General features: G+C 39.2%; 2 protein-coding genes across 6 annotated transcripts in view; both read right to left on the reverse strand.

The window, feature by feature from the left end:
• Positions 1–3677: 3677 nt before the first annotated feature.
• On the reverse strand, positions 3678–11364 carry il15 (interleukin 15). Of its 4 annotated transcripts, none has more exons than XM_043237101.1 (6): positions 10908–11364; positions 8805–8899; positions 5746–5842; positions 4819–4863; positions 4570–4698; positions 3678–4114 (listed from the first exon to the last, which is right to left on the reverse strand). In XM_043237101.1, exons 1-6 carry the CDS (start codon positions 11064–11066, stop codon positions 4043–4045), a joined length of 597 nt encoding a protein of 198 aa, XP_043093036.1. In that variant the 5' UTR covers positions 11067–11364; the 3' UTR covers positions 3678–4042. The 4 variants fall into 4 exon arrangements, with proteins under 4 accessions (XP_043093036.1, XP_043093044.1, XP_043093027.1 ...); XM_043237109.1 differs by having other exon boundaries at positions 3678–4095; positions 4566–4698; positions 10908–11363; XM_043237092.1 differs by having other exon boundaries at positions 3678–4095; positions 10908–11358.
• A 402-nt stretch (positions 11365–11766) lies between these two features.
• The window catches only part of znf330 (zinc finger protein 330), a 5920-nt gene continuing 4269 nt past the window's right edge, over positions 11767–13417 (reverse strand). The window contains exons 7-10 of one of the 2 annotated variants that reach the window (XM_043235457.1): positions 13230–13393; positions 13095–13141; positions 12897–13014; positions 11767–12179 (exon numbers count right to left, since the gene is read on the reverse strand). In XM_043235457.1, the coding sequence (XP_043091392.1) occupies positions 11943–12179; positions 12897–13014; positions 13095–13141; positions 13230–13393 (566 nt within the window). In that variant the 3' untranslated portion in view covers positions 11767–11942. The remainder of the gene's footprint in view (positions 12180–12896; positions 13015–13094; positions 13142–13229; positions 13394–13417) is intronic. The other variant, XM_043235465.1, reaches the window with a different exon arrangement.

A 13417-nucleotide genomic window follows, 5' to 3' on the forward strand; every position in this document is an offset into this window, starting at 1 on the left:
AAAAAAAAAAATATATATATATATATATATATATATATATATATATATATATATATTTTTTTTTTTTTTTTTTTTTTTTTTTATGCTTCAGTGACCGAAACACAACCTGATATAAAAATTTATGTTCTGCTCACCATTTTTATTATTATCTTCTATTGGACCCTGCTGTACATATGTGTGTTTTTGTGTAAGTATATATATATATATATATATATATATATATATATATATATATATATATATATATATATATATATATAAACAGAAAGGTATTTTGTTTAATATATAAAAAGACCTTATCTTGTTTTATTGTTGGATGGAATGCACTGTTATTTAAAAAATAATTTTGAAAATGCTGAACGTAACTTATAGTAAATATGCGTTATTTACGTGTCATTCGTCAGATGTGTACAAATGTAGCTGTTCTTTTATCAAATATGTAGCTTTGAATGCCAAGTGAATCGTTTACCGCTCGTCGTGTCAGTTGAGATTCTCTAAATGTCCCTCGTGATCAGAGATTGCGTTCTTGTTTTTGTACTGAGGTGTTTCTGAAAGCATGTGTCGTACTTCCATTTCACATTTGTATTGGTATATAAAGCCATTTCACTTTCAGTTTTCAAAAAGATTCTTGGACGTATTTCCATACGCCTTCAACCTGTTTTTGCTCTCGTCGTGTGTTAATCCGAGGTTTACATAATACGTCCTTTACGCTGCGGGCTGTAAAAGAACACTCTGTCGTGCCACAAGGCCTCGTACCGAATGTCACTTTGAGCTTATCTGTGAAATTACTTAACTGTTTTTTTTTTTTGTTACGCTTATCGCATGTGGAGTATCCACTTATCTTTGAAGCCAAACAGAATGCTTCGGGGAACATATCGTGTTGTTAAAATGCTCCGGGTGTTTATCGGCCCGAGCTGAATGGTTCCTGCCAGATCGCATTCGCGTTTGGCTTACTGGAGAGCTTGCCATGTTTCTCAGCTGCTTGTTGCGTACCAGAGCCATATGGAAAGAGTCTGACCGCTTTGAACCGCATTTGAACTCGTTCATTAGCTAGCGCTCGTACTATCAGATCCATAGAGACGCTGCAGAAGAGACGGCTGCGACCAACCTTTCAAAGGTAAGACTCTTATCGTATAACATCGTGCTTTATCAGCGCAGCTTATTATTATTAGTTCAATTGCAAAAGATGCTGATGGACGTAAAACATTACATAAGCTTGTACTGTATTGCTGTATTTTTTACTTAAAGTGTAAAAGCACTGTGTTGAAGGAGCAGATGCCACTGAAGCGGGACGGAGCATCGCTTAACCATTTCTCCTGTTTTTTTCTTCTTCTCCATCTCTACCTCAGAACGGTAACCAGCTGAAGCGAGCCTCTTCTCTGGGTTTGACGAGTCGTCCCCCGTCCGTTGTGGAAAAAGTGTGATCCCAAGTGTGATTGCGTCACATTTTGCTTCTGCTGGCCGTATCCAGTCTCTTATGAAGACTTCAGGTGGAGCCGAGTCTGAATAAACACACGAATCTGATGCTTTTCCATTGCATTGTAATCGCATCACGTAACCATCGCTTTAATTTGTGGATCGTTTAACTGAATTAAAAGGTAAAAGAGGTTTGTATAACAAACGCGGACTGTTACCATGGCAACATGGGCCTAAAATATGCCGACAACGCGGTTAAAAAATAGCCGACCACACTAACGGCTGGAAATATCCATCTCTCGCTGAAAATCAATCAGTTTAGGTCGTTTTATTGAGTAGGATAAACCTTTTTTCTGATCAGAAAAAATGTGCATAAACTGATTGAAACACATTTAGGCTATCGAATAAATTCCACCACGTGGTTTAAAAAAAATCACGCGATCTCATTCACATCTATTTGTTTTAGTCATTCGGAAATGCTTGAGCAAAGTCTTACACAGCTGTGTTCCCAAAAAGCAGCATCCACCACGATGTATTGTCAGGATATGAATTAGTAAAAATGGTTACCCAACGCATCCCTTGGATATTTTTTTCCCTCCAAAAGCTCTGGCGCTCATGTCTTTTATTAGTAGCTGTTGGTTCATAAGCACAGCTGTGTGTTATTTCTTGACTAACAGGTCGCGGCCTTCCTCAAATTGCTTTAAGATTGCGTTTTAAACCACACGAATCACATCTCCAGAAGTGTCATGAAGGCCAAAGAAATATCTAAAAATCAACCTGCTTCATCAAACCCCCTCATCGTCATCAGGTAAGCAGCTACACCACAAATTCAGAAATCATTTAATCACGACGAGGGCGCTAACTAGTTGTTTCCACCACTTCTCAGAATTCGAAAAAGCAGAAATTGCGAGATGTGTATTCACAACTCTGAGAACAAATTGCGACGCTAACGCCATTCAAAGAACTAAGAGATATAAGCGCGCAGTTTTGAGAAGGAAACCCAGAACGTTGAGAGAGAAATATAGAAGACGTAGCAGTCACCTTTATTGCATTTAATTATTCGGCAGATGCTTTTATCCAAAGTGGCTCGCAAAGTAGAAGCAACGATATACAAGAGCTGTGACAAGTCTCAGTCTAGAACAGTGTTGGTTTGTGAACTAGAGTTTAAATATGCTGGTGCTTTGTAGGCAAGCGTGAGTACCTTGAATTTGATGCGACCGGCGAAGAGAGGTGTGACGTGAACTTTCTTCAGTGAGTTGAGGAGCGAGAACCGAGAGAACATTCTGTCTTAGTAAGGTTGAGTCGAAGGCGATGAACCTTCATGCAGCCAGAAATGTCTGTCAGACAGGCGAGTTGAGTCTCAGAAGCATAGCAATGATTGGAATGAGAGACGATATGTAGATGAGAGAAGAGAAGAGAAGCAGTCCCAGCCTTGAGGAACCCCAAGACACCCTGAAGGACCTACCAGAGAGGCTCCTTATTTCACAGGGGTGGGGGAAAAAATAAATATTGCTTAAATGTAAACTCGCACTGTAAAAAAAAAGAAGTTGTGAAGGCATAATTAGGCAACTTGATGCAGTACGATGTTTAAGTTCTCTTAACAGTAATATTTTAGAGAGGCTTTCTTTAGCCAGTGTAAAAAATTACGGTTACAGCAACTGTATTTTTGTTTTCCTGGGAACACCTTAATATTTCGACAATATCTTTGTTGTGAGCTGTGTTTTTAACTGATTGGATGGGGTGCTTTTGTTGCTAAAAATAGGCAGTTTTGTAGGAAAATAGCAGTTTTTTTAGTGCAAAAAAACTGTAAGAGATTGCCATTCATAGCCAAAAAATAAATAAAACAGAATTGCATGATGTAAACAGAATTGAAAGGAAGTTGCAGGAAAAAAAAAAAAGAGAACTTTTGTTTACCTCGGCAGGCACTGTATTAAAGATCACACAACTGTTTCGTTTCATATCATTTTTTCACAATTTTCTGGGTTTTTTGTTGTTGTCTGTCAGCAGATTAATTATGTGGTTAAGAAGCAGTACGGTTCTCTGAACACACTTTACTTGTATTCTCGTCAAAAAGAACAAAGGCGCTAACTAAAGTGTGATGAAGCGTGTGGGTGATTGTGACGTGAACATGTTCATGATCCTCAAGCAGCTCTTACAGGGAATCCACAGGAAATTCCACCGTCGAGACAAAATTAGTCGAGCTTCCTTCAGGAGGTCCTTTCAGTCCCAGACCACATCCACTTCAACATAAATGACGTTACTTCTGTTACTAAAAAATGATTTAATGTAACAATACATCGAATAGAAAACCTATTTTACAATTTTCACCTTACATTTTTTGTACACTTACACAGTTCACAGTTCAGCGATCATTCACAAAACCCCTCGGTTACAAAAATAGATATCATATACAGCATTAATAAAGTGACGCTTTCAGACTGAGGTGATATAAATATTAATAACAAAAATAAAAGACTAGTATAATTTAAAGTGATAATAGATACACGAGCTTATTGTACATGCTTTCGGGGGGAAACGACGGACGATTTAGTCGCATGTTTTGGTAGACGTGTTTCTGCACAGAGTCTGCTGCTTCTGAAGAAAGTTTGTCATCTTCTCCCAGAACTTATTGGAGGGGGCAAGTTCTTGTAATTCGCAGGGATGTCGCTCCGAGCACTTCTGTGAAAGCAGCCCAAACCTAACCGTCAGATGTCATTATACTCGTCGTTCAGAACGCAAATATTTCCAATTCATAACCGTGACGCTGAAATTATTCATTTAAAAATTAATTTTTTTTTTAATTATGCATATTTAATATTCTCTGCTCTTTACTATATCACTAAAATTACCAAATTATTATTTTTTTAACACATTTAATTTTCTAAACAATGGTGAGCCAATCATTGTGGCAAAATGTCCAGTGGACACCATATTTAATTTTACGTTAAAACATAAACAATATGAAATGTGCTTATATTATGTAGCTATAATATTTCACACAGGTGTACTACTTATTAAGTTTCCATCCTGGACCATAAAACGAATAATGAATTAACGAATGATAAAGAAAAATATTTTGTGAATACACATTTCTGCACGGGAATTATTCGCGTAATCCAATGCTTAAATAGCGTACATCCAACTTTGACTTACTTTTTGGTTATATTCTTCTAAAGTTCTCTCTAACATGAGCTTGAGCTTGTTCTCATCTGTTGGGTCTTCGTCATGCAAGAGAACGTTCATCTCCATCAGAAAACAGTCAAAAAACTTATATGTGCATATCTGCAGACAAACACAGAGGTCGGTTAGCACTGGTTTTTAATGTTTATTGCAATACCAGTAATCCATAATTAGTCGACAATGCTTTCTATTTGATCTTCAGGTTTTTTTAAGTGAACTTACGTTAATATCCTCAGTGTTTGGTGTATACAAACTGGCATTAGAACGCTGGAGAGAAAAAAATAATTCACAAATTAGGATTTATTAAACGGCTTTTCCACTCCGGGACGAAAGCGGAAAAGTCTGATATTTTCATCTAAAGATTTTGCACGTTGCGTCAGTCGTGTGCCTCCGAAACTTGTGTTGATCGTAAAGTAAAAACAAATGTGATCAGGTTAGATTTTCAGCTTTTTCGCATCTGTAGCAAGCATTTCGATAGGAAAAGATGCGAAAAAAATTCTGACTCAAATGTGGCGCAGATAGTGGATGACTTTGGTTGGTTGGTTGGTGTTGGTTGGTGTGTGTGTGTGTGTGTGTGTGTGTGTGTGTGTGTGTGTGTGTGTGTGTGTGTGAAAAGCCAGAAAGCAAGCCGTTTCTAAAGCATGGAGCGCCATCTGCTGTTAACGCTGAGCTCAGATGCGCTTCCAGAGATAATCGCGACGCATTCGGAAAATCACAAAAATCGATTTATTATCGTTACATTTTTTTTCTTTATTGAACGGAGCTGTTGAATGGCTGTTTGATCAAACGGCAAACATCTGCTTAGCCAGCTACGGAGAAACTGGTAGCCAGGCGATACGTCACGCACAAAGAGCGTGATTGACAGGTGACCTGACCAATCAGAGCATGGATATTGCGAGAAACGTTTTTTAACGGCTATCCGTCGTCTCGCTCCACGGAAATCCAAACGTGGGAAAAGAAAGGCCGAGTTGAAACTTTTCAGTATAGCTAAATCCAAAAAAAAGCGCTGTAGAAGCCCGACAGTGGAAAAAGTGGCTTAATTAGGCCGAGCGGATTTCGTGACGGCTGAGAAAAGATTGCAGATAATACAGCAATTATGACACGCCTTGAGTTACACAATGCATCAGAATCTCAGGTTTTAATACTCACTTGGAATAAAAGCTTGGTATGATTGAGTGCGCCCTGGATGTCTAGCAGAGCCTGCATTGCATGACCTTCAGCCACGGGCAACAGAGCACTTAGACAGCTGAACACACACAAAACACCCGAAACCAACGGTCACATGAGTTTAAAATTATTAACAAGTTATCATTTACTCCGTCTACATCACACACTCATTTGCAATCTCACGGTTCTAACACATTAACCGTGTCTTGATCCGTTCTGAACGTGTCCAGAAATACCATGATACAGAACGTGGCTCTGCTCCTAACCTTCTCTTACGTCACAACTTCACACGCTCTTAAGCTACCGTTACGTTTGCGCTCAGTGAGTTCATTCAACATAGTTAAAACAGTGCTACCCTCAAATATCAGGACAACTTAAAGGGACTGGTTTTATTTGAGTATAAAATTTATTCCCTGTGATCAAAGCTGAATTTTCGACATCGTTACTTCGGTTTGCAGTGTCACATGATCCTTCGGAAATCAAGAAAATATGTTCATTTGTGGCTCAAGAAACATTCTGATTATTAGCAATGTCAACAACAGCTGTGCTAATAAATATTTTTTTGGGAAAATATATATATATATATATATATATTTTTTTTTTTTTTTTTTTTTTTTTTCCCCACAGAGCACAAAAGGATTTATAATAGGATTTAAATATTTTTACTGATACTTTCTGGGAATTGGTTATTTTTTTGGTTGTTGTCTACTAAGCGCTACAGCTTGAACTACAAAGCACTATAGCATCTCCTTCCTCATAAAAGTACCTTCTCCGCATGCAACTCGGCCAAAACGAAACTTGCAACTTTTGGAGCAGAGCCAACGTTTGTCCAGTTTGTTTGTTCTCGCTTGCGGCGTAAAAACAGATACACAATGATATCAACAAGTCGAACAGAGCAAGCGGTATAGACTTTATACACAACTCTTTTTCTGCAGTCCTAGTTATTTTTTTTACCACCATCTTGTGATCGGCGTCGTTGAGGTATCAGATTTAGGTTTCAAATGTATCTGATCATGTTTGAGGCCACTCCACCCTTTAAACAACAGATAATAACGTTGTTCTCTCTAGTCAGAGTGAGGCAGAGATTGATCTTGCCCTGGATTCATATTACCAGCTGAGTCTCTTAATAGTGTGCATGCAACCTCAGCTAATGCATGCTGTAGTGGCCAGCAGCGGATAAAGGGCCATTAAAATTGGACTTTAGAAATCCCAGATGTGTCTATTATTTTTTATGGACTGTAACTGTATTGGGGGGCGGGGCTAGACGTCACGTGGCGATGCCATCACAAGTGCTGTATCTTAACAATTATAAACTCCAGAGTCAAAGGTCCAATCAGACAAATAGAAGAGTGCTAGAGCAAATAAAGGTGATACAGTGAATGTAGATATTAACTACATAAAACGTGGCCAAAACTATTTTGTCGGTTTTGCCTCCTATTTCTGCAGTTTCAAGAACTGTTTTATATTTTATGCTTATAATAGATCTATTTATTCCAACATTAGGTTGGAATCTACTTAATGTAAAAACTTACAACATATAGTTTGTCATTATTGGAGAACATTATCACAACTCTCTCTCTCTCTCTCTGTCCCCTGTCTCTCTTTGTCTCTCTCTGTCTGTCCCCGTCTCTCTCTCTCTTTCTGTCCCCTGTCCCTGTCTCTCTCTCTCTCTCTCTCTCTCTCTGTCCCCTGTCTAAGTCTCTCTCTCTCTCTGTCTGTCCCCCCGTCTCTGTCTCTCTCTCTTTCTGTCCCCGTCTCTCTCTCTCTTTCTGTCCCCCTGTCTCTCTCTCTCTTTCTGTCCCCTGTCTCTCTCTCTCTTTCTGTCCCCTGTCTAAGTCTCTCTCTCTCTCTTTCTGTCCCCTGTCTCTGTCTCTCTCTCTTTCTGTCCCCGTCTCTCTCTCTCTTTCTGTCCCCTGTCTCTCTCTCTCTTTCTGTCCCCCTGTCTCTCTCTCTCTCTCTTTCTGTCCCCTGTCTAAGTCTCTCTCTCTCTCTTTCTGTCCCCCTGTCTCTGTCTCTCTCTCTCTTTCTGTCCCCGTCTCTCTCTCTCTTTCTGTCCCCTGTCTCTCTCTCTCTTTCTGTCCCCTGTCTCTCTCTCTCTCTCTTTCTGTCCCCGTCTCTCTCTCTCTCTCTCTCTCTCTGTCCCCGTCTCTCTCTCTCTTTCTGTCCCCGTCTCTCTCTCTCTTTCTGTCCCCTGTCTCTCTCTCTCTTTCTGTCCCCTGTCTCTCTCTCTCTTTCTGTCCCTGTCTCTGTCTCTCTCTCTCTTTCTGTCCCCTGTCTCTCTCTCTCTCTTTCTGTCCCCTGTCTCTCTCTCTCTCTTTCTGTCCCCCTGTCTCTGTCTCTCTCTCTCTTTCTGTCCCCCTGTCTCTCTCTCTCTCTCTCTTTCTGTCCTTGTCTCTCTCTCTCTTTCTGTCCCCCTGTCCTTGTCTCTCTCTCTCTCTCTTTCTGTCCCCCTGTCCTTGTCTCTCTCTCTCTCTTTCTGTCCCCGTCTCTCTCTCTCTCTTTCTGTCCCCGTCTCTCTCTCTCTCTTTCTGTCCCCCTGTCTCTGTCTCTCTCTGTCCCCTGTCTCTGTCCCCCTGTCTCTGTCTCTCTCTTTGAAATTCATTCAGTTTAGTAAATGTTTTTTTTAGGTGAGAATCTGCCTCCGAAACGCAAACTGGTATTGATAAATATTCCCCACTCAAAAATATGGAACAATTTTGAACTGACATTATAAAAACTGAAATAAAACTAAATAGGAGGAGTACTTTTTACCAGAAAATATTCACATTTAGTTCAAAGTCGTGTGCCGATTCTTTGTAATAATTTGTGAAATTTACTAACAATTTGAATTAAACTTTCACCATTTTCGTTGTAGATTTTATTAGGGTTTCAAGCTATAGTTCAGCTTCAGTTGGTTCTCATAGACTACTATGGAAGTCAACGGGGCCCAAGTGAACTATCCCTCCAATTCATGACCGTTTTAGCAACTCAATAATCGTGGTTGTGCTAAATTTATACAGCAATCAGCAAAGAAAATAAGCAGTCTAATTTCTTAGATATACCTCAGAATTAAGATAGAATTCCAAACCTCTGAGTTCAAAGGGCATTCCATGCGATTCTCGAAGCACCAAAGGTTACAAGCACATCTTCCAGTTCTCTGTAAAAGATCACATACACAAAAGTACTAAAATACTGCAAAAATCCCACAGAAACAGAAGTGATTCTTTCATTTGTTAGAAAGCATGTGCAGTTCCAGGAAACGCGGGCACAGTCGGTGGAAAAGACAAAAGCTTAACTACATGCACAAGCCAAGAAAAACATTGCAAAAGAAAGAAACGGCGAATATCATGATCTCGGAGACATATATATAGATGATTTAAGACTAAAAAGTAAAATCTGATTTAAAGGGGTCGTATGATTTCACACTTCCCATTCCCTTGAGAGCGCTGCAAGCTGTTAGTGCGTACGCTTCAAAACCAACGAGACATTCTTTAGAAAAGTTATGACTTGTCCACGCCCCCTAAAACGTCTCGTTTAAACACGCCCCCACTTCTCTATGTCACAGTGTGGGTTTATTTTCAAAAAAGTGTTCATAAACAAAGAAGGCGGAGTTATTATTCTCTCCACGGTGTTGTTGCTGGTGCCATATTTGATATTTGAGTGATTGTGAAAGTGAAACTACTTTTTAGTAGTTTCAATACTAATACTATACTGTTCTGTTTTTAAAAAAAAAAAGATTAGACAAATTTTTTTTAAAAAATGAGAAAATTCGAAATGATCGAACAAAATGGCTGACATAGGAAACTCATGTTTAACTCGGAATGACTAAAGAGTTATACATATATCTTCTGAACTCTTGGATATATATATAATTTTTTAAAACCTCAGATATTGGTCATTACAACACACACAAAGTTTGGTCTAAATATGCTAAAGCATTGCAGAGATACTGCCTCACATCATTTGTGGCATGCTTTTCGACAAATTTGAGAGAAATGAATCGACTCGAAATTGGATCGGAGGTTATTAATATAAACTCTGAGCTGCTACAGACTCGGTAGCTACAGTCAACTATACTCTTTCCATGGTTTTATTTGCATAGACTCCAATACGTAACATTTTAGTTTACAAAAAGGAAAATGTACTGGAGTTAAAAAGATTCTGTAAAACGATTAGAGTAGCTAATCCCGCGAGTCATTACCTAGGCATGAATGAAGCCAAGAAAATCTGGGATAATTACTGGTTTTGAACGCCTAAGCGCTACTACTACCCAATAAATAGCAAAGTACATGGCATTTCAAGATCCCCAAGTCAAACTGAAATCGATAGCAACTGATGTAACAAAGGATTACCTCCATTGTAAACCAGAATGAGTCATTATTTTTCAAGGTGAACAATCAAGTACTTGTAAATATTTATCATTGCGTGCACCTTTAGTGCAGTGTGCTCGCTAATCTGACAGTATTTAAACGCAATCCTATACATTTAAATAAAACAAAATGGCCAAAATGGGAGTAGAAGAGTGTATTTAAATGCTAACATATTTAGATAGAAATGATGACTTTTGAGATCATTCTTATCAATAATAAGTGCCTTTCATTTAAAATGCTGAATCAGCTATTTATCGTTTTAACAATATTGCTGAAAACTGATGACGGGGCAGAATCCCAGTAAAAGAGATTAAACTGAAAGTCAATCTACGATCGTATACAGGCATATGACTGTGTGCATTTTCAATTGCTTATGTTTAAAAAACTATTTAAAAAAAAGTGAAGGTGCCTGCAATGCATGTTTAACTTGCATTAAATAATAACCCCATTAATTACAATAAGTATTGCATCTGAACATAATTGCACTAATGCAACCATTTTGATCATTTTTCTTCAAAGAAAACTTAAAACGTTCACTTTACAAATCTAAAAATAAAGTGTCCACGACTGACCAAACCACTTCCATAGTCAGAGATTCAACTATTTTATTATTATTATTATTCGTTTCAACTATTTACCATGCCCTTCGACATCTACAACACGGTTCAGATGTATTAATTGCCAATAAATATATTGACACGTCGTGCATGTTACTGATCAGCACCATGATGTTTTCATCAGTGCTTCTTCAGTGGCGTTAATGACAACAGACGCCGAAGCGAGTGCGTTTCCTACCATTGACTTTAGCCTGGTCGGTTTATTCCACAATCCCGCGGTGAGGGCGAGGAAGAGGGTCACTAAAATCATCGAAAGCGAGATTGTTGGCAGGCCGACCGCGACAGCTGCGTGAAATTCACATGTTCTCGTCAAGTAGAAATCCTTGGAGTATATCATGGAGGCACGCGAGCCCTTTTGAACGCTCCGGTTGGATATTAATCCATGAGCCCCTCGTCCTCCGTGCGCGCACTGAGTAAAACCTGCTGGTGAAAACACACACACTCTCTCTCGCCGCCCATAGAGCTCTTTCACTTTGACATGATCCCTAGCAAGCGCTGCAGCGCTCTTCCTTCTGTGTAACTCGGCAACATGTTTGTTTGGGGCAATAAACAAACAGTAATCTCGGACCCGCGAAGAAGAGCGCGCGTGGAGGATAAGCGCTCAACAAAGGTTAGCCGTCCACATAAATTGCTCTCGTTTTATTTACCAAGTAAGGACTTTTTGGGGGTGGGGAGTTAAAGGTCATCAGTTGGAGAGGCGTTTTATTTCGAATGGGGGTAGATGTCACGTGACCCGCGTGGCGCAGTTCACCGCTAACGAACGTTGACCGTCTCGCGCGTTCGGTCCGCGCGCTTCACGAAACGTAAACACGGAGCTATCGAACAGCGACGCGACAAAAACGAGAAGGTCTGCGTGGATAGGTGTGCGATAAAGAAACTAACAGCTGAGGCTGAGGCAGTTAACTAGCACCATACTGACACTTTCCCCCCCCTCAGTCTGTTAAACCGGGCCTAAGAGTTAAATAACTTAACACTGACACCTATTGGCCCTGAACACAGTCGGTTGTCTGAAATCACGTTGAATAAACACACAAAACTGGCTTTTAAAAACATTTCAGATGTATTTGAAATTCAGGGTGCTGACAATCACGTCCGTATCAACACAGTACAGAAAAGCTTAAGTCAAAGGCCAAATATCTGACATGGTTTTAGCTCTACAAGTTGTGTTTTTTGTTTTTTTTTTTTTACTGGGGCTTTCCACTTGCTCCCAAACTCAGATTTGAGAGAGATTCTTCCACCTCTGGTTCGTCGTCTTCCTCCTCGTCTTCGTCTTCGTCGTCATCCTCCTCCTCCTCTTCATCGTAATCGTCATCAAAGTCGTCGTCCTCCTCGACGTCCTCCTCTTTGTAGCTCCCTCCGGATTCCAGATTCTTCCAGTAGGAACTGTATCCGGACGCACCGTATTCGTCTTCATCGGCGCCACTCTGACGGCCAAATTTGTGTGTTCGTGCTGCAAGAACAAACAAAAAAATATCCGGTTAGTACCAGACACCCAATTCTTGTGCTAGCGTCACCTAAGTACATACCTTACTAAATATGGACATATTATTATCATTTTTGTTAGTGCTTCAGAATGTGTTTTCACTAGGTTTTCGTAAATGCATTTCTTTCATAATATTTTTAGATTAATATTTAGTTTTTTAATTATTTATACTGAATAAAAAAAAGTATTGTTTTACTTTAATTGTATTACTTTTATTATTTACTTTAAAAGTTTAGGGTTTTTTTGTGCTATTGTGTTGCTTGCATATACATATATAAACTGTATAAATTTAAGAAATATGTAATATATTTATATACACAATATAAATCATAATATACACATTTAAATACATTATACTATATTATATTATACTATATTAAATGCATTATACTATATTATATAGTTTATTTATTTAGTAATTTAAGTACTTTAATTTAAACAAAAAATGGTAAATGTTGCCTTGGCATTGGTTGTTTATTTCAAGAATCAGACATGTTTAGTTTTTTTAGTTTTAGAAAAAAATGAGCTATTATTGTTGTATTAACCATAAAAAAATTTAAGAATTATACTATAATATTTAATTATTACAATTTTATTTTGATTATTTGCGTAGTCCCATACTGAATAAAATGTTTCAATTTAGAGGTCACAAAATTCAAGATGGTAACAGTAGAGGACACTCACTGGACATGCTGAGATCTTTGGTCTCCTGCGTTTCGTGTCCACACTTCGGGCACGGAGGAGCCTTGCCTTTCTCCTGCTTGAACACTTTGCTTCGGGCGTGATCGTCGCAGAAACACGCCTACGAAGAGCAAGGTTTCGTTCACAGTTCGTTCAAACAGCACAAAAAAACTGAAAATCTGAGCAATGAAAATCCCAAACCTTGCAGCGGAGACAAGAATGCTGGCCGAGACGATTGCAAGACAAGCCTACGATTGGGGCAAGAGACATTAAAGTTGAAAGTCTTGCCCGTAAAGAAGAGCATTATTCAGAAAAACACTGGACTAGGGGGCGTACATTTAAAAGTCTCCGCTTCCAGGATCTGACAGCTCGCCTGGTGTTCGAACTGATCGTCCTCACACAGGAAGTTGTGGCAAAAGGAGCAGCGGAAAATGCGGCCACCTGTACGTCACACAGCAAACAGGATTTGAACCACGTCACACCAGAGCACAGTGCTACAGCTACAGTTGGGGAAAGTTAACAGC

This window comes from Puntigrus tetrazona, chromosome 1, assembly GCF_018831695.1.
Source record: "Puntigrus tetrazona isolate hp1 chromosome 1, ASM1883169v1, whole genome shotgun sequence".
In the NCBI taxonomy this organism is placed as follows: Eukaryota; Metazoa; Chordata; class Actinopteri; order Cypriniformes; family Cyprinidae; genus Puntigrus; species Puntigrus tetrazona.